The sequence below is a fragment of the Athene noctua genome, chromosome 1 (assembly GCF_965140245.1).
Source record: "Athene noctua chromosome 1, bAthNoc1.hap1.1, whole genome shotgun sequence".
NCBI lineage: Eukaryota > Metazoa > Chordata > Aves > Strigiformes > Strigidae > Athene > Athene noctua.
Window position 1 is genome coordinate 106259646 of NC_134037.1, and position 21357 is coordinate 106281002.

The 21357-nt window shown below is 33.9% G+C and overlaps 1 protein-coding gene across 6 annotated transcripts in view; it reads left to right on the forward strand.

Moving 5' to 3' along the window:
* The window catches only part of SPATA17 (spermatogenesis associated 17), a 92321-nt gene that overhangs the window by 8915 nt on the left and 62049 nt on the right, over positions 1-21357 (forward strand). For 4 of the 6 annotated variants that reach the window (XM_074926198.1, XM_074926207.1, XM_074926216.1 and 1 more), the window contains 2 exons: positions 4438-4488; positions 9947-10050. In XM_074926198.1, the coding sequence (XP_074782299.1) occupies positions 4438-4488; positions 9947-10050 (155 nt within the window). The remainder of the gene's footprint in view (positions 1-4437; positions 4489-9946; positions 10051-21357) is intronic. The other 2 variants (XM_074926232.1, XM_074926241.1) reach the window with 1 other exon arrangement.

Genomic DNA, 21357 nt, shown 5'->3' on the forward strand with positions numbered 1-21357 from the left:
TCAGGCAATGTTTTAGGTGAAATCATCTCACGACGTCCCCTCCAGTTCTACATTTTTTCACAGTTAAAACATTATAGTGGTGAATTTCACTTCAGAAACAAGGCAGTTTATGTGTTTCTGTGTTTTTCAAGATGAGAATAAGAAACATGTCAATTTTTGGCATCTGATCGTTAGGTCTATAAGAGGGCTTAAGCAGGACAAAGATATGATGGTGGCCATTTTACACATTTTTAAATTCCCCCAAATTATAAGGAGTTATCTTTTGGCCACCCTGTGTTCAAAGGCTAATTTCTTTGTTGATAGTAATCAGTTTCTATTTTAACAGAATGATGTCACTTCATAGAGTTATTTTTGTATTTAAAGGTTGTAAAAACAGTGGTGCTGTTAAGATACAAAATGAACACATCACCACTGTGCCTACTGTCTGTTGCACTGTTCTGAGTGGTGCCCTGTAGGTGAGACGGCAAGATAATTCTTTCCAGTCAATCAGCCTGCAATGGCATTTGGAAGTGGTGCCCGGTGACAGGATGAGAGACAGTGGGCACAGACTGAAATACATCAAATTCCACTCAAAGATAAGAAATAAATTTTTTTACTGTGAAGGTGGTCAAATACTGGAACAGGTTGCCCAAAGACTTCAAGCTGTGCTTGTGAAGTCTCCATCCCTGGAGATACTCAAAACCCGACTAAATGAGGCTCTGCACAACTTGCTGTAATTGACCCTGTTTTGAGCAATGGTTTGAAGCTCCAGATGTCCCTGCCAACCTCAATTGTTCTATGCATCTATGAAATTGGAGGTCTTTTGCCTCCTCTATTTATTACTTCTTTCTTATTTTGCCCTCTCTTCTTAAAAAACACTCTGGCAGTTACATTTTAACTTAAAGAGTTTTTCAAATTAGCAGAGATTTCCTGTAACAACTAAACTGAGATAACTAGCATCATAAAACCCCCTCAGCTTTCCATTCTTGCAATATATTTCTGAAAATAAAAGTCTTTAACCAATACAGTCTGGCTTATATGTAGTTCTTCGAAGAGAAATAACTGACAAGCCTTTGCCAAATTGAAAGTCTGTGGTGTAATGTAGGACAAAAAATTGTGCAAGCCCACACTTAATACACACATTCTAAATCAGACCATGAATTCATTCAGCTTCTGGATTCCAGTACTTATTTGATATTAGTTAGGGCTCTAGAGAAACAGAATTTAATCTGCAAGCTTATGAATTGTACAGAAATCAGCATAGAAAACCACCCTTTCCCCAAAAATATTTAAACTTGTGCTTGCTGTCTCTTTGTTTGGAAAGGACCAAATAGCACAGCTCGATTGGAAGCTAACTTCCCGCACCTTTTTCTCCCTTTGGACTGCTATATGCAGTATTGTATATTTTGAGATAGACTTCAAGTTCATTATCTTTACTCATCAGTGGCTGAATTTGGAATATTTTAAAATGAAACAAAATCTCAGAAGCTTAATGCAGCTTTTAGGTTAAAGAATCAGTTAATGTTTGCATTGAACTCTTCCAGATAACTGTTTAATGGCTCCCTATTATGAAACACAATGATACATTTGACATGATAGTTCCTTAAATACAAAATGTATTGGTTACTTGAAAAATTTGTTTGTTGATAATGATTGGATTGGTATCTGCTGCCAGCAAACAAGGCAAAGCATATGCACAAAATACCCATGATTACTTGATAATAAATCATTTTAATGATTATATTCAAAATTGTGAAATGTGAGTGGTACTGATGCGGAAAATAACAAAGGCTGAGGCTCATCATATTGGCTGTCCATATGTGCATCACTACTAGTATTTCATTTGTTACTCCTCTAGTGCCTCTTTCTTTGATTGTTAAAATACATTAAGTTAAAAAACCCCTACTATTACAACTAAAATTACGTGCCTTTCTATATTCTAAATACAGGTGCTTTGGTATAAAGCTCTGTTTCCTAATATTAATCTCAAGCTAAAATTAAGAACTGTGCTCCTGCAATTTTCTTTATAACTTAATTACATTGGTTGAACTGGATTCTGAAAGTCTTGCACAAGCTGAAATGCAGGAAATTCCACTTTAAGCATAAGAAAGGAGTCTTCTGGACAAGAAGGCCCCAGCTCAGGAAAGAATCTTTTTTTACTAGAAAGCATGTAAATATAGACTTGGGTTGAAGCACTAAATTATGGCAATGCTTTTGTGAATAGGGATGAGCACATTCTCCATTACTTGTAATAGCAGAACAAGTACATATTATTATAATCAGAATTAGGAAACAGAGGGCAAAACCATTTGCAGAAGAACCTAGATGGTGACACAGGCTCTGGCTTTTGGTGCAAGGATAAGGTTGTAAAGCAGTTATAATGAGCTTTTTGCATTTGGCTGACTTGTGATTTAGAAGAACATTGAGTAAGAGCAGGAATGTGTAATTTCTTTTTTATTGTGAGTGATCTTGTTAAGCAGTGGTAGGGTAAGGGCTTGATTTCTCACACCTAAGTGAGGTATGCAAGTTAGGACCCTAGTTGTCATTGGCTATCTCTGTAGACAGGAGATGGAATTGCAGAGCTCTTCAATACTTCACCAAACTCAGAGGCGAAGTGGTCCCACTGTCTTTCAGTATTGGTGATATAAAGAGCATAATGTTACTTCTCCAATTTAGGTTCTTCAGTGAAATGGGGTGGATTCAGACCTAAGTGCTCATAGCCTTCAAATACGAGAAGAATAAACAAAAAAGGTGTGAGATTGTTTAATTTAATCATTGATGGACAGAAATCTGATGATCATTTTTAAGCTTAGGAATTTCCATTAAAAATATACTTTATCTATTTGGGTGGTGTGGAGAGTCTTACATTCCCTTGTAAAGAAAGAAAAGGTGACCTTCAGAGCAAAATTGTATCAACTTAATTGAACAGTTTAGGAATATACTTAGACCTGGCAAACATTTCATTCCAGTATTAGCTATACAGTTAGTATCACTCAGAAAACATTTATGGAGATGAAATGGGAGATAGAGTCCACTATTTATTCTAATTCATACCTTTGGGGTGGAGAGTCCCTCAAATATGTATATGTATATGTATATGATGTAGATGTATACATCTATACATATACGTGAAACTTTTTTGAAATTTAGCAGTCCTGCATTTTTCTTTCATATAAGAAGTATCTCTTCTACTGTTTCCATTATTAGTAGATTGGTATGATATTAAAGTGAGCATTTAAAATGCACCTTAATTAAACTGCAGGAATTATGCCTTGCTTAATGTAATGAAGAAAGAGAATTTAAAATGAAGTAGCATCATTGTGTTCATTTGTAAATAACATATTGCAGCCAACTGTTTCTTAATTGCCCAGACTGTTGATAAATAATCCAGTCCTGCTGCTCTCCACAGACAATTTGCTTTGGATCAGACTAGGCAATTCAAATAACACTAATTACAGTGAAACCCTTTTATAGTGAATTCCTGTTTGCCATGGGGGAGAAAATCACTATATCAGGGGAAAGCACTTTTGCTTTTGATTTGTGTCTAAAACATGAGAAACACATAAAAGCTGCATGTTGTGCTAAATAAAGGACATACTCTTGCATTCAAAGTACTTATATTTTACTTTTTATGATACAATTGTGAATTATGTTCATTTTGCATTTGTAATTAGAGGGCGGAACAGATGTGAAAGCTTAGTTTAAAGTGATGTATCCATTAAAATAACCTATGCTGCCAAGTGATTGCTTAGTATAATAGGGGATTCGTTCACTATGAGAGGAATTCTACTTTATTGGAAGGAAACCAGGACTTCAGGAAATGTTTTCTATATCAGGGGATTCACTGTAACATGGTATCATTGTATTTATGATTTTATGGTGTTAAAATGAATATTAAATGAAACAAAATTCCCAAGGATTACTCGGGAGGCAGCTAAGTACATAACATTTAGTACAGATGGTTGGAAGGCACAATTTTGCTCCATCACTGCATCCGTATCCTTGAACGATTTCGACTGAAGACAGCATTTCTTTGAATTTTTCATTAAACCAGACGTCTTGAAATATGAATTCCTTTTATGTTTCTGTGAGTTTTGGCTAAAAGAACCCCAGTGAATAAATCATACAATACTACGTGTCACCAGCACTTGTGAATATTTCTGCTTTGTTATTCTACTCTCAGTAGAGCACCATTGATTATCAAACTCAGCGGAGAGCATTTTATGATCATATATCTCCATTAGCTCCTAGTTTGACTACCATAGATTTTTCTGGTTAAGCCTGCATTATGTATTAGGAAGCCTATCTCTTCAATACAAAGTTTGATTTTATTCTCTCTAAGCCTAGAACTCTTATTATGTATTATGTATAAAGATTCTTATCTTTTATATGTAAAAATAGGAGCACTGTCTTTGTGTAACTGAAATGTATGCCATCTTTTTTTTCCTTGATTCACAGACAGCATATTTTATTATGAAGATGAATTTCTACAATGAAATGGCTGTCAGGGTAAATATTTCTTCACTTGTTAAACAAATGAAAAGTCAATTGTGCTCCGAATTTGCTTTTAATAAAATGAGCAAACCAGAATAATATACACTTGATTGATATGCTGATGGCAACAGTGGGAAATAGTACGTAGTTAAAAATTAAAGTTACACTCCGTAGTCTGGGTTGTATTTGAAAGCGGTAGCTGAATTTAAGGCATCTGCATGTATCTTGCCCCATTTAAATGTTCATTGTATGTTACCATATATGATACTGATAAAAACCCCAAACATTGTATCTGTGAGTATTCTTACAAATGTGGACATATATTTACAGTTCTGAGAAACTATAGGGCTTTTATGTTCGTTGATGTGGCTGTGCTTTTTCTTTTGTTAATACATGACGTTTGATGTATTGAATCTCAAGAGTTACTCAGAGAGCACAGGATAGTTTCATTGCCTTCACATAGAGGTGGAACTGTACTTATCTCATTGATGAGAAGTGAATTTTACTAGATGAAGAAGAGTATAAACAGTCCTTGAACTTTAGTAAATATACAGCAGATGAAGTTTGTTGTGGAGAAAACTGCAAAATATATTTACTTAGAAATTAGCAGTTTTCCCTGAACTTTGGAATTGCACTTACATATGTAAAACTCAGGAAGGACGTGAGATAGTTCTAGGAATTAAATCTTTTTATCTTCATTATTTTATTTTGTGGAATAGACCTGCTTTACTTTAGAGGCCTACATCTTTTTAGGCAAGGCACCTTACCTTTTGAATTCTACCAAGTGTAGGAATGTGGTGGGGATGAAGAGCAACTGAAGGAAACTCCCATAAAGTAAGAAGATTCTCAGAATGGATTTTAATTTTGTGGCCTTTCTGGTTCCAAAATAGCTCAGGCTCAAGAGATGTGTTCCCATCAGGTTTTTGACTTAATGCTTGTCCTCTCAAAGGCGTAAAATAGAATCTTACATCTGGTGCACATTAGAGAACTGAAGGTGTTTTAACAGCAATGTAATTCCTCAGAAATGTACTTTTTTGTTTGTTTGGTTTAGTTCATTCCTTAGTTAGTTAATTTGAAAGTATTCCACAGTGAATAAATGCTGTATACTCATGTAGCTGAAATCAGTGAGAAAACACAAGATGCAAGCCAGCTCTTAAAAGTTGGCCGTGTACTTTCAGAAGGCATTCAAAGACCAAATTTCATAGGTAATTATGTATTCCAGTCAAATGGAATGTTGAATTTGGTCTTTCATTTTTAAAAGAAATTGAATGTGTTCCCATTCATTTGTAATGGAAATATAATGTTGAATCATTAGGTGATATAAATCTTCAAAGTACCCTTTTTTCAGTCATGTCCTTTTCTTTAATGGAAATTTAAATCAGTAGAAAACAATAGAACAGATCTTTATTTAGCTGCAAATGTCAGAATCCGATTTTCCTCTGTCTATATCTTGTGCAGCCATATCTGCAGAACAGATTTAAAATGCTACCATTCTGAAACACTGAATGGTTTTTTTGCTGTTTTCTGTTTTTTGAAGAACTAACCATAGTCCATGACAATAGCGAATAAGTCTTGTTGAGTTTCTGCACAGAAGATATGTGGCCAGACTTTAGGTTTGCTAAGCCAACAGTGCCATATATCCACAGACCGTGAGCTTGATTCATGAATAATATACTTCAGTTCTGTGAAAATATAACAATAATTGTGTATGTTTTTCTGTTTAACCACTTAGTTTTGCCTCAATGTATTATTAAAATATTTATTTTGGTTTATAGTCACTGATTAGAAAGGCACTTTCGATTTTGGCAATTGAAGTATCATTCAGGTGTACACATGCTCATTGTTTTGAAGTCAGTCTAGTTTAGTTGTAACCAGAACTAGCAGTTTCACCTTTTAAAATTAAATCAGACAACTTGTTTTAATCAATTTCAGTTTTGAGAACTAGGTCAGAATATGAGTGTCGCTCTTAAAAGATTTAAGGTTGCTATAAATTTTCAGCAACAAAAGTAATCCTATCAAAAAAAAAATATTTCCATGAGCAGATGGCTTTTGATATATCAAGGTTTTGCCATTTGTTTTAGTGCTTAAAATAAACATTATTTATAAGACCACTTACATTTTGATGTTACTTAATGAGGAATATGCATCATTGATTTGACTAGCTTAAGAGGTCATTTAGAACTTGCCCGTTAACAAGCTGTAATCTGCTGAGCACACAATGACTTTGTTTAAAATTATCTGTTCAGTGCTGATCAATGACAATAATTGTTTTGTACCAATCACTGTTGAAACTTGCTAATTACTTTGAAGGGCATACACTCATCTCTTTTTTTTTCAAGAATTTTTTAAACATTCACCTTGGAATTAAAAAGAAATATGGTTGTAACATGTTATACTTCCTTATAAAATCAAACATTTAAATCTTTCACACTGAAAATATGAACGTCATCAGAAGCTTTGTGTAAAATGTTCTTTTCCAAAAAGATTAGTCTTCAGTTTTGTAATCTCTGAAATACAGTATTAGGGAAACAGAAATCTAGCATAAAATATCTTGAGACATAATGCAGTTTTTCTTACTTATGTTTCATTCAGTTGAAATCAGTGAGATCATTTTGAACAGAAAGTGGTGTAAATAAAGGTGGAATGCAACATTTAATTGGTACACTGAGCCCATTGGAGATAATTAGAGCTTTATACAATTTGAGTCTTTTGTCTTTCAGTTTGAGTTTTGATCCTTTAACCCACAAATATCCAGTTCTGCATTTATAACTGTGAGGTGAAGACTGTCAGCAAGAGTTTCAAAGGGACCATAATCCTGCATTAATGAGCACATAGCTATATGGGAGCCAAGTTGCTCTTGTTGAGAAATTTTGAAGCCAAAGAGAAAAACAAAGCTAAGATACTTATTCACATGCGAAGGATTTTGCTTAATCCCAGATCTCTGAAGGCATACTCATTCTTTGCTCTTCCTCTATCCCTTTTTAACCCAATAAGCTTGTGTATGAGAAAGTGGTTGCAAAGAGTATGAAATTTATGATCATCTAGTGCAAAGAAGCATGTCTAGTGTTTAACCTTTCTTGTTCCCGTGTTCAGCTGCTCACAAAATATTATTTATTCATATCATAACAACTTCCAGAGGTCCTAATCCTTTTTATTAAAAAACCAAAACCAACCAACCAATGACACATAGGTAAAAGAAAATGTTAACTTTTAAAATTAGTTCTGAGTCTCATTTGACAAGATAGGAAAATACATGGTGGTGCACAAGGGGGAATAGAAGAGTGTACTAACACTAAAAGTGAATATCCTCTTATTCCTAATAGTTTTAGTGCATCATTTTGTTTTCTTGATGACACATCACTCAAAGACTTACTGAAAGCTCTCCTGTGATATTTATTCTCTTGTTAAATCTCATGGAAAAAGATAATCACAACCATACCACAAGGTGCCATCAGTTGAGATCGAAAGCTAGTTTTTACTTTAAAGAAGACTGGTTTGGCTTTTGTGATTGCAAAATGGTACCAAAGACAAGATATGAAAATATGCAACCCTGCCTTAGTTAGTCTGCTTATAGATGGCTCCGGTGCGTTACTGTTTTCAGCTCAGGAAATGGCAGGAGATGGAAAATTGCAATAACTTTTGTCAGTTATCAGAGCTGTACAGAATTGGACAGCAATGGAACTGGAAGGAGTGGAGAGAATTTTGCCTATTACTGAGGAGCATTCCTAAGACTTGATGATAGAGACTCTGAAGTCACTGAGTGCGATAGTGTGGACAACGGGCAGATATTTTCCCCTTGCCTTCTTCTTGAATGAAACACAACAAAACACGACACTCCTTTTCCTTTTTTTTTTTTTTTACATGCTGCTTTGGAATAAGAGATAGGGTAAGGAAAAGAAATCCAAATGCAAACACATGGATTGCACTCCACTTACGAAGTCATACCTTGCTTCTGGGAATAGGAGCATTGGTGTAAAGGAAAAAAAAGAAAAACATTCCCTGTAGATACACTGAAGAGTTTTTAGTTCTTGAAAAGTCTAGTAGCCAAAGGCCCAGAGGAAAAGGAGACCTCTTGGTAAATTACAGTATTCTTCTCTTCAGTGTACTTAGTGAAGGTGAGTAGCTTCTCACCTTGGAGTTGCTTCTGGATTGTAAGACCTCAGTCTTCCTGCTTTTTTAATGTAGATTCTGCCTTTCAGCTGTTATGTCTATTAAGATTTCAAAGATATAAATGTCAAAGAGATGGAAGCTGGAGCAGCCGTGAAGGTAATGCAGACTAAAAGATAGAAACTGGGAAATTAATTTAGAAATATATTAAGAAAAAAAAGGAGACAAAATGCAAGGAAGGAAGTAAAGAATATTTTTCAGGAAGAGAAGTAAGTTCAAGGATAAATGAATGTAAAGAAGAACTAGACACTGAGAACAGAGGAAAAGATCATTAATCTGTTTTTCAGATATGTTGATCTAGAATACACTGACCTCTTACAGGAAAAAGAATGAGGCATGAGCATCCCTCAGCATGACTGAATAGAACAAGTTACATCTTCCACCTGTCTGTGTCATGGCATAGGAATAAATATGGCTAAGAGAATGGCAGTACTGATAATTTTTTTACCTAATTAATACTTACTTTCCCTTTTCACAAAACAGATAGCTGTAATCTTTTCAGCAACATCATGATTAGAATTTTTAAAGATCAGAGAAGTTTTAAAGTCTTTTATTGAAATAAATTCTTAGGGAAATTCGGATTAAACTATTTGTATTTTAACTGATGTTTTTTAGAATGTACCAAAATATGAATCCTTTCTGGTGGAGGATACTACCTAATTTCTATTCTTAATACAACTTTAAGACTAGCTGCAGATAAAGAGGTTTCCTTTTCCAGTTTAAGCTCTATCTGTTACGCAGGAAGAATAGTATTTTGTGAGATTATAATTAATGTGCAACAAATAGACATGCATCATCTTACTTTGGAGATGAAAGAACTGCAATTTTTAAATTATATTTCCACAAGGCCTGATTCACTGAATTACCAGGAAGCCTTCTATTCAGATTAGATTATATCCAGAACACAAGGGTGAGAGTGTAGATGAAGATATTGGTGAGGTGGTGACTCAGTAGGGAATGCATGTTGTACCTAAGGAAAGACACCACTTCTGTTGTCTGTTTTTTACTGTTCTGACATATGCCACTGGCAATAACAGGAACTTCTTTTCATTGCCACAACCCAATATAAAGAGTGGTTGAAAACTTGACATTATTTTTTCAACGTTGGTATTTAATAGTAAATTAATTTCATCATTTAACTACAAAATGTTATGTCCTACTTTCAATTTCTTCATTGAAACATATTGGTGCTTCTACTAGATATCACTTTTAAGTAAACCATATTATTTGGGAAATACAACAGATATTTGATATGCATACAAGCTTTTGATTTGAAATGTACTAAGTATATATTTATTTCCTCTAGATTCAGAAAAGATGGCGAGGCTACTATGTTCGGAAATATATCCATAATTACTATGCACTGAAGAAATACTTAGAAGCCATTTCTGTGAATAACGAGATTGTCAGGTAAAGATAAAAACTATATGTGGTAAAGCATTAATTCCCTCTTCTTTTATTTATAAAAAGTTTATGTCACTAATGAAACTATTTCTTTGAGTGTAGGATCCCCTCCATTATCGTGTGTGTATCTATATCTATATCTATATCTATATCTATATCTATATCTATATCTATATATATCAGTCGTCATTATCTTTAACCTACTCCTGTGCATGTTGTGCCACATTCTGTTCTCATTTATGCTATTATGAATCCAGAATAATTTCTTTGAATTGATTAGACATACTCTGGCTTTATACCAGTTTAATAAAACCGAATTAGGCTCCTCACCTATGCTTAGAAGTCGTAGATTATTATGCCCTAAATATGGTTTGTTGAACTCGCTTATTTTTTTTCCACAATTATACACAAGCTAAGAACATTTTCTTTTCATAATCTGTTTTGAAAATTGGTTATTGACAATGAATGAAAATACAGATTTGGATCTAAGTTACATGCATGAGCCATACCGTGAATATTAATTGCAAAAGATACTGGTGTGGACATAGTGAAGGGGTCTCTTTTCATAGTTATAGAAAGAGATTAATTTACCTATTAGATTTCTGGATAAAACTTATTGGTGTATGTTCCTACTCTGTTTTTCCTATCCATCCCCTGTCTCTCCCTGTACTTAAGTTGAAAGCTCTCTAAAACAGAGGCAATTATTTCCCTCTAGCACATTTGATGTCCTGATCCATGACTATTTCTTCATATAACAGTGGAAACAGACAAAATACTGGGTGACTACGATCATTACTTTCTTACTGTAAGTGAAAGGATGTTGAACAAAATCTATCCGGTTTTTGCTGTTCAGAAAGCCTGAGACACATCTTTGCTTTCTGAAGCATAGAAATAGAAGGGAGTCTAGTGAAAAAGTATTTCTGGAAGTCTCATCTAGATCACACGGCAAAGATAATTTAGCCAGAAGACTGTTAGAGAAAACAGTGTATGCAAGTTATATATGAGAAAAAGAATTATCCAACTTTTTTGGAAACTGCTTATTAATTTATATTATTTTTCCTGTTTTAGCTAATGCTACATCCTCTTTGTCATTGCATTATAATCCATGCATGACATTGTTACATATAATGAAGAATAGTGATAACCGCCTAGCTCTAATCTCTCATTACTTATTAATTTAAATATATCCTATGCAGAAAGTTAGAGCATAACTCAGCAAAACCAGACTTAAAAAATCTGTGATCTCTTCAACTGTACCTTTCTGTTCTGAAATCCTTGAAATATGTCCTCTTCTTGAAAAGGTAGAACCCTAGGAAGACTAGACCAAATCTTGGAAACTAAATGAAGCCATAATTTTCTGGTCTAAAATGAATATAACTGGATGAACTGCAGAGATGTAACCTGCTTCTCTGTTCATAATAATTCTATCACTCATCTCCATTCCTTCCCTAAACCTGGAACAAGGTTCATAACATGTCAGTTAGACTGACCTTTGATATGTGTAAATGAAACAAGATAGCAAGTGGTATTCCTGCTGTACTGAACACAGACTGATGGGAGCTTTGTGTTTTATTTCCTCACACCCAAAATAGATCTCTGCTGGTTACACCTAACTTTGGAGGACTACAAATATGTGTCTTTCAGTACTTTGACATGTTCATCAAATTCCCTAGTATTGTTCCTGGTCTTTAAAAAACATAAAGCCCTTGCATCGGTTAGATATTTTAATCAAGCAATACTGTGCTAATTTTCTTTAACAGGTAAGGTAAGCAGTATGACTTCAGGTACATAAAAATGTGTCAAAGTTGGTCTGTGTGAGCTCTTACTTGACAACTGATATATTGATATTCTGCTAATTTGAATTTTGTCTTCCAGAGTTCACAGAAATATATGTCTTTCAGGTTAAAGAAATCCACATTTCAGATTAAAAAAAAAGTTTAAAATTGAAAATGAATTTTTGAGCAAATTTAATCAATAAATTGTATTGTTTCAGTTTTAAAAATGCACTGTTTCTCAAGTGCAATCAAGAACAACTGCAGTAATCTCTTAATTGGAGTACATTTGAAAACTAATATGTATATTATCTTCAACAGTCTACTTATGAAATCTAACAGATGTTTAGTGAAGATCAGGTGTAGGCCCTCAGCCAAACAGATTTTTCCTGTCATTGGGCTAAGTTGTTGACAGCTATTTTGGCCCCAAGGTGGCCCACAGTGTTTCTTATGAGGGATACTGAAAAAGGGAGAGGAGAGATTCTCTGCATATTTTCATAACCCATCACATCAAATGTGGAAGAGTATAACCTCATTGTTCACAAACATTTTTGTGTATATAAAATTATTGCAACTGTTCCTTGTAAAAAAGACCAAGAATTGTCTGAAATTGAAAGAGTGCATTTATGAAATGGCTGGGTTTTTATTCCAGCATCAGCATTACGGAAATTTACACATTGGCGGATAGAGCCACTAACACACTTGTGCATTCAGATTAGGCTGGCTTTGAGTGTTTCATATCTCTAGACACCACAAAACAACACAGCATGATATATGTAGTAATGCATTTTTTCTTATTTGTCTTATAGGTGTATTTGTCAGAACACGTGCATTAGTGCAGTGTCAGTGCTAGTAAAGAACCAAGTTTTTCAATAGAACTACAGTAAAACAGAGACTGATTTTAAGAACTCCGTAGGGGTATAACTCTTCACTTTCAGAAAAACAAACAAACAAACAAAACCAGAAAAAACACCCAACAAATACACACTAGAAATTTATAATTTCATGTTTGTTTAAATTGTATTCTTTCTGGAATTATGATGTAATTCTAAACTGAACTACAATACATGGTTCTCAGTCTTCTAGAATAAAGCTGACAGAGTTCTTATCTATCAACAGTTACCTGAAATCACATTGCAACTCCTTCTGAGATATGCTTTTACTCGGTCTCCAGAACCAGGGACTATGTTCACTTTTCTCCTTTTTCATTAAGAAGCAGCCTGTATCAAGTTACCACTCACTTGTTTCTAAGAGAAACTTCAGAGGAAGTTGCACTGTAACATTGGGACATTCTGGTAGTTTCTTGTAAGAGTATCTTATAAGAGTTATTGAACAAAGTTTGTTTCCTTCTCTCTCCTCCTTCACCTTCCTTTCTTTTAAAATACAAGACACTTCCCTTAGTAAGGGGTTTTCTCAACCAGTAGCCACATCTTTACCATTCAGCTTTAATACAAGCCGTCCTTATTTAATAGCTGCCCTCATTTAGTAGCCAGACCTTTATCATTTGTCTTTACTGTGAAAACCCCAAGAGAAAGTAAACTTAATATAAGCTGCCCCAGTTTAAAGCCATAGAGGGATGTAATTAAGTTTAACAGAAATTGATTTAACAGAAATTGACCTAAAATATAATTAAATAATAATAGTCATATTATGTGTGAGTTTGCACTCACTTAACAGACTGCTTATCCTAACTTGAGGAAGTGGTTTTGTATGAACTGAAGATAACTGTCAGCTTCAGCTCTCAGACTGGCTGAAGATGGGTGAGTTTTCCTCCAGCATTCCTGTTACTTCCCGCTGCTACAGAACCAATAGGGGTGATGGCTGCTGGTGTCCCCAGTAGAGTCCCTAGTAGTTAAGTTGAGAAGTGATTCAAAGAATCCCTTGACAGATGGCAAAAGAATGAATTTGTACCCTGAACTCTGTCTACATAAGGACATACTCAGATTTTTCTTGACACTTGTACAGTTTAGCTTCAGTGTAACAGTGAAATGAATTCATTAGTCCTGAATTCTATTTTGTCTGCAAGATTTAGGAAGTTTGAAACCAACCAAGTAGGAAACATGTTTTTAAATAATTTATTTTCCAAAAGTTTTTTGTTTACATTCTAGTAATAAATCTTCATCTATAGCATCCATTTTTACTTAAATAAATAAATACCAACACATACTGTGTTCTATCTGTATATGGATTAGTTGAGTGGTTGCATATATAAATACATGCATTAAAAAAAAAAATTGCATTACTTCACAGTGAAGTTAGTGCACTTAATTTTAAAGAAGAATACCACCTTGTTTTGAAACATTCTTAAAGGTACATTTAACATCTTTAAGAGCTGGCAAAATGGTTACAAGGGGAAATATGCCAAAAGCAATTAGCATAGGCTATAACTCCATATGATGCATTAGAATTTTGTTTAATGTGAAACAGTTTCTAATCCATGATAAGCAAATGGACATCACTTCACATAAATTAGCATGCTGGTGCCATTATATCAGAAGAATTTATGGATGATGTCAGTTGCCCAACTGTGTGATTAACTTGCAGTACTTTGACTAAGGTTATCTACACACTGGCCTTTAAAACTACAGCAAGGCAACTTTGCTATATGTCAGGTGTGTAACTAGAGATAAGATTTTGGGATGTAGTGCTTCATTTACTGATGAATGGCACCATTTAAATTTTTCCCTAGACACGGAACTCAGTAAGATAGCGGTATCAGAAAACTAACAAAGCAGTGGCAAAGTACTGGCATTGGGGTTCTTGTGTAATCAAAGCATGTAGTTTAGCTTTTTTGGCTATTGAATAAACACTGACTTAACAGTAGCAAACTAAGACCCAAGACTAGCTTTAGCAAGCAATATAGTGTATGTAAACAGTGTTATGATTATAAATGATAAATTTCACACAGTTAGCGGACTGATACTAAATTCTTCTTTCTGTTATTCTTAGCTTTAGTAGTGAAAAAGCCTTGAGAGTGGCCCCAGAGAGTGCAACTTTCATCTGAGTTTGACTAGCTGGTCCATCAGCAGATTTAGTACCACAGTCTTCATTAAAGATTTTTGGTCTTGAAGAAATGTCAGGGAAATAGATAATGCAAAGTGAGAAAAAACACTTCCTTGGCAATATGTCTATTCACAAATCCTTTATTAAGTCTGATTTTTTATAATCTTAATGAACAGTGAAATACAGTACTGTTACACATTGCTGATGATCTAATCCAATGTTTAGCTTTTCTGCAATTTCTGCCTGAGCATGTAGTACTGAAAAAAATAAGAGTATCTAGCTTCTTCTTGATTACTAGAGCATTACTAAGGTCTATTTACTTGTAACATAACAAGTACTTTGCTTCTTAAAACTTTTGAGGTATTGCTATTTTCCATGAAGTGGACTTGAAATAAATCATCTGTTGTAATAGTGGTATGAGGAGAACTTGCTCAGCCTCCATCTGTCTGTGCCTTTCTGATAAAGATAAGTCCAGGTGCTGGCCATTTTCTCAAGTGTCAAAGTGTTTTGAAGAATGTATATATTGTCTTATAATTCAATTAAAATGTTCCTCCTCATTGACTGCAGAAGCAATTGATTCTGTAGTCTATTTTCAATTAGTGCCAAAGCCTTTCAGACAGCTCCTTGGAATTCTTGCAACAATAAAAAACTCATTTTTGTAATGTTGTCTTTCACTTGATGTTTAATTAACTAATTTATCTTCAAACCATCTTCTTTTCCTTGTCTTCAAAGATATCTAGAGGAAATGCTTTATGCTTTTTAACTTATTTACCTGTAATTAGAATTTTCTAAATGTAAACTTATCCTGTCAGCTTTCTTTGGGGGCCAAAGAAACAAAGACAAGTGCCAAATATGCTTTCTTTTATTTAAATATTAATTTTGAGTGGTAGGGCACATAATTTGAGACATCTATACCTTTTCCTGAGGATTTTAGGTATAACTACTACTTCTTGTAGGAAGCTGAGAACTGTAATCCACTGAGGATCCCAGAGTACTTCCATAACTACAAACCTGATGTTAGGATGAGTAAGATATAGAACTGAGTTATTTTATTCTTCTCTGAGATTTGACCTAGTTTCCATTGAACAATATTAAGATGGTCATATTAACTTAAGTGGCAATTAGACCAGAGAAAAGCTTTCAAATTACACATTTTAGAGACTCATATCGGGTTCAAATATTCTCTACAGTCATTTTTGTGATGATTGTACCTTCTTAAATATGTTGTCCATAAATCCAGCTTTCTTCACAGATTCCACGCATAAAACCCCTCTTTGACAAGACAGTCCATTTTTAGGTCTTTTTGCCTACTTTTATACATATTAACACCATTTCATTTACTTATATGCTTTTATAATACCTATAGGCTTTTAATAATGCATTTTGCAAAACAAGACATTTTAGATGGACTTTTTGTCTTTTTAGTTTGATGAAGAAATTGAAATGAACTGGCTAAAGCTATAGAGCAGGCAATACCCTGGTTTAACTGCATAGGAAAGCACTTTCTGAATGCAGTGAGGTTAAGGTAGGAACCATTATCATTACACTGTAAGCTAAATTTCCAATACAATTTCAGCTAGACATACCTCGTGTGCCTTATTCTATCCACATTTCTCTTGAGCAAGTGGTGTTTTTAGCTAGTTCTGTGTAATACAGATCGTTTTGCAGATAAACATGAATAACGTAAGTTACATAGGTAACTGGTTAGATTGTAGTCTTTAAAAATATGAAGACTGTATTTTCTCACATATTTTTGTATAGCACTAAACACACCATTAGGAGTGACAGATTAAATATTAAGCATTATTTCACTTGTATCCAACAGAAAATTTTTAATCTGAGTGTGTAGAAGGAAATTTGAGATACTTGAATTACTCATTGGACCAAATAGTTTGTGGTATAGCTGATTATTTTTGGTAGAAGGAAGAATAAAACAGGTGTGACAACATAGTATTGTAGAATAACAGTAGTTTTATACCTCTGAGATTTAAAGGTAGTGCAGTGTTTGGATTAGATTTTTTATTTTGAAATAGGTCTTTTAGAATTACTGACAGCTCATAAAACATTTTTTGCAGACAAAGACTGGCTAATCTTAGTATTTTATGTTGCCTTATATAGACAGACTTCACAAACTTAACATTTTGTCTGAAGTAGGATCTTCACTGTAAAATAAGTAGAAAAGGGGAAGAGGTACAGTTTCATTAAGCTCTAACATATCATTGACTGTCAGGTAGGTCTTGTTATGCTGTCCATCCTCATTTAACTATCCCACAAGATCTCTTAATGAAGTTAAGCCCCAAGTTCACTTCAGTAATTCTGTGGCAAGAGTTTGTGCAATGTAACAATTCATCACTTGTCAGGAAGGCACTTTTAGTTTATACATTTAATAAGGGCATCCTCTAGCTTGGTTAATTAGAAGTGAACAGTTTGCATATTTACTAAATGCGGAGTGTCATTGCCACCACGGCCTATTGCCTACATGAATTATTTCTCTATCTGCAATAAACAGCTGGGTAATTATTACTGCCATAATCAGATAAATTCCCTCTGTAAGGCTTTTCTTACATGGCAATTCTTTGAACTCATCCAAAGCTGAACAAAATTTATGAACTCCAGCAGCTAGGCCACTTTTTCATAGTGTAGTGTCCCTGTTCCCTATTTCAAGGACATGTAGAGTATCATAAATATTGTGTAAATTAGGAGGATAAATATGATTACCTAAAGATTACATATTAATAAACTTGATTTTCAAAATATAATTTTCAGGTTGTAACTGATTAAATTATAGCAGTTCTGGTTTTATCTAATTGTAGAGACATGACAGGCCATCTATATACAGGCTATACTAGGTTACAAGGGAAGAGCTCTACCACTTGAAGACTAAAGGCTCATGAAAAAATATATAAACATTTTTCATTTACCTTTTGGAGAATTAGTCTTTTCAGCTGTTTAGGTCATTAGAAGTATGACAAATTTTATGTACCATTTACTCAACACACTTTAAGCAGTTCTTTTGTCATTAAAATAAGGTGATGGTTCTTTCTGGTGTGTAATTTTCAGTTTAATAATGAAGCAAAAATTTAAATGCATGAATTTATGTATAACATTAGAAAATTAGATATTTCTTTTATTTGTAGAAGCAATTTGTATACAAACAATTATGTAACAGCTTGCTGTATGTTATCCAAATATTCCAGTTCCTATGTGATAGGATACATCAGTGAGTACTTAATTTACACATACATTTTCCAGAATGTGCTGAAGTGTAGCTTATTTTTGAGTTCTCCAAAGAAAGAAAATAAAATCAAAAGACGTAACTGTCAATGTGGGCTTTTTTCATTAATGCACAACAGTCCATTTGATTTAATACTAAAAGTTTTCTTCATAATATAAGATACTGTGTCTCAGTACAACTAGAAAATCGCCATTACCTGCTCACATACTTCATAACTCCTTATTAAATAAGTGATGTACCTCACAATTTATCATAATGCTCAGAAATAGCAGGAATATTAAGAAAAAACAAGCTAAGTAAGATGTTCTTTGGCACTGCCTTACCCAATGGAAGGCTTTTGAGGCTAGACTGCCTTTTTTATTTCTGATTTATGTGGGAGAAGTGGAGATTATAGTGGTGAAGACCTTTAAAAAGAGCCATACCACAGCTGTGGTTTTTTATTAGAAGTGTGGTATCTATGTATTGCATATTTGCAAGTTCATGATCTGATTTTTGACTGAGGATATAAAGGCTTATTGATCTTTCTTTGACATTTCAGGTATTTTATGGTAGAAAATTATGGTCCTTCCCTTTATATTGGCATACCCTATAATATCACATGAAGTATCATAGAATTGCATGAAACGCAAAGTAGTATACAGTCTCTCATAATTACTTTTTTTGTTTTAAAAGAAAAATGTCTGAAATGAAAATAACGGATTTAAAAAAAAAAATAGTCTGAGTTAATTATTTTTGGATTTTCTAGATCATTATAAATAGACTCTTCTGTTATCTAAGAACAGTTAGTTCTATTTAGTACTCAGAGAAGAAAATGGAAAAAATAATTGTCTTCTATTTTTCAGTCTAGAACAGTAATGAGGGATAACAAAAAAGTGTTGCTATTTTTCTTCTAGTGATGCTCAAAGTGTTTTTCTGAATCAGATGGTCTAGTCTGACTTCAAATCTATCCCTTGTATCATATCTGTCAATAAGAAATTTATAACCATATCTATAAAAAGCCCATTAATCTTTGGCTGAACAATCTAGTCTTGATTTAAGAACATCAAAAGATAGGAAATATCTTTTTTTGTCTACTCCCAGAGTTAATTACCTTTGGTGTTCAAAGTATGTCCCATATTTCCTCATTGAAATAGTCTCATTTTATCTTTGAACCATTGCTTCTTGTTATATCCTCCTCTACTAGACTAAAAACTCCTTTAATATTCAGAATCCATACCTTAATTCAGCCAACTTTTAGTATTCTTTGTGCTAAACATAAACAATGGAGGTTATTGCAAGATGTCTCTCTGTTTAAAACAATTTTTGTGACCATTTTGGACAGATTTCAAACACCCTTTGAAATATTATCAGCATCAGAACTCAGCACAGTTATTATGCATAAGAAATTTAAAATATTTTTTTTTCCTTCTTATGTATTGTCAGTTTATGCATTGCTTTATATACCTTTTCATCACAGCACCATAGAAGAACTTCATCTCTGTGAATCCTTCTCAGAATACCCCCTTTAAAATCCATAAATCCAAACTGTGAGCATGATTTTAAGCCGTGCAAAACTTTTACTTATTATCCCCCTTTCAAATTCTTCAGACTCCTCACCTTGAAGGGATAATTCCATGAATCCATTAAATTGTTTATCCTTGACAGTGAAGCTAAGTCCCAGTGTTTTACCTTGAACTTCATAGTTCCTATTGCTTTCAAACCAAATCAACAGGACAAAGTATTTCACGAAAGGAACATTTTCCATCTCTTTTCTCCAAATAGGCTATTCTTCTCTTGTCCAATTAACTATCTGATAGCAAAATGTTTACAGCCTCATCTAACAAACTAATTTGATCTTTCAGCTTGCATGACAGCCAGAATGATGCAGCACTCATTAGCTTACTTGTAGTTGGTGGTGGGAAGCCTCACCACCATCTAACATTGTTCTTGGCTACTCAAGAAGAGATCTAATACTCAGATCAGAAAGAAAATACTTAAGTATAAAAAAATAGAATCAAAATTTTGAATGTACTCTTTAGGCATGAATAAATGGATATCTAAATCTGTAATTAAATGTAGTCTGGTTTGCATGGTAGAACTCAAATTTCAGAGAATAGACTTTAATTCTGAGTGTAATTTCTTGTATGCTCTACTAAAAAATGCCCAAGTTTTTGAGGTGTTGAGTACATCAATGTTTTCAAGACAGTAAGAGATAAGATTTCCTAGCACTTCTGAAAATTGGGATCTAGTTTATAATTTCAGTATGACAGTTAGCCATTTCTGTGAAATCATACTTGCAAGTAGCACTACAGTATGATCAGATGCATCAGATCTCTCTCAAAATACTTGAATTTGCTATATAAAAAATACACTCATTTGCTGTGTCTTTCACAATGTTTTATGTGTCATTAAAAATGACATCATAGATGCTCAAGTGATAACACCATTCCATGAATATGGAATTTGAGAAAACCATCAGGTACTGTGAAAATCACTATGAAATTGTGAGATTTGGCATTACTGCTCTGCTGTATGTAATGGGTCAATATGTAAAAGCTCTCCCTGCTTGCCATTGTTAAAACCTGTTTAATGTGAACAAAGTACACTATTTTATTTGGAAACCTTTATATGCAGACCTTTATTTGCAGACCTTTATATGAAAGTAAGTGAAAAATGTGAGTTAGGGAGTAGACATCAGTCAAATTGTTTCATAATACCCTGAGAAGGAAAATCAACTTAGCTGATGACCTTTAGAAGTTGTAACATCATGTTTGCTTTCTAGATCACATAATGTTGAATATTGTAAATGTTGCCAAGTACCATATATTAAAGTAAAAGGAATACAGATATGTCTACATTGTCCTGCACTGCAACAGAGAGATAACAGTTAGCTTAAATGAGTTCATTCTAGTACTGGGAACAGCTTAACTGTAGCAAAACATAGCAGTGTGGTTTCCTCTAGTTATTACTGCGCAGATGGTAGCATATATAGTCTTCTGGGAATTGCAGTGCCAAAAGATAACAGATACTTTCACATGACATTCACTCGAAAACTTTCAGTGGTATTTGGCTGTGGTTAGACATCCTCTTTTTTATGTTGCTGGAAAAATTAAAAACATGACTATTAGCAGCTTAGCAATGACACTGTGCTAGAAATTATTAGTATAGACCCGAGCATAAATAAAGTTGCACCAGTATACTTGGATCCAGTTCCTCAGCCAACAGAAGGTTCAGAGTTGTAGTTACTCTTATGTCACATCCATAATGGGTGCATTTTACAGTTTAATTAAAATCAAAGTAGTTAAGCTAACAAAGCATCATCGT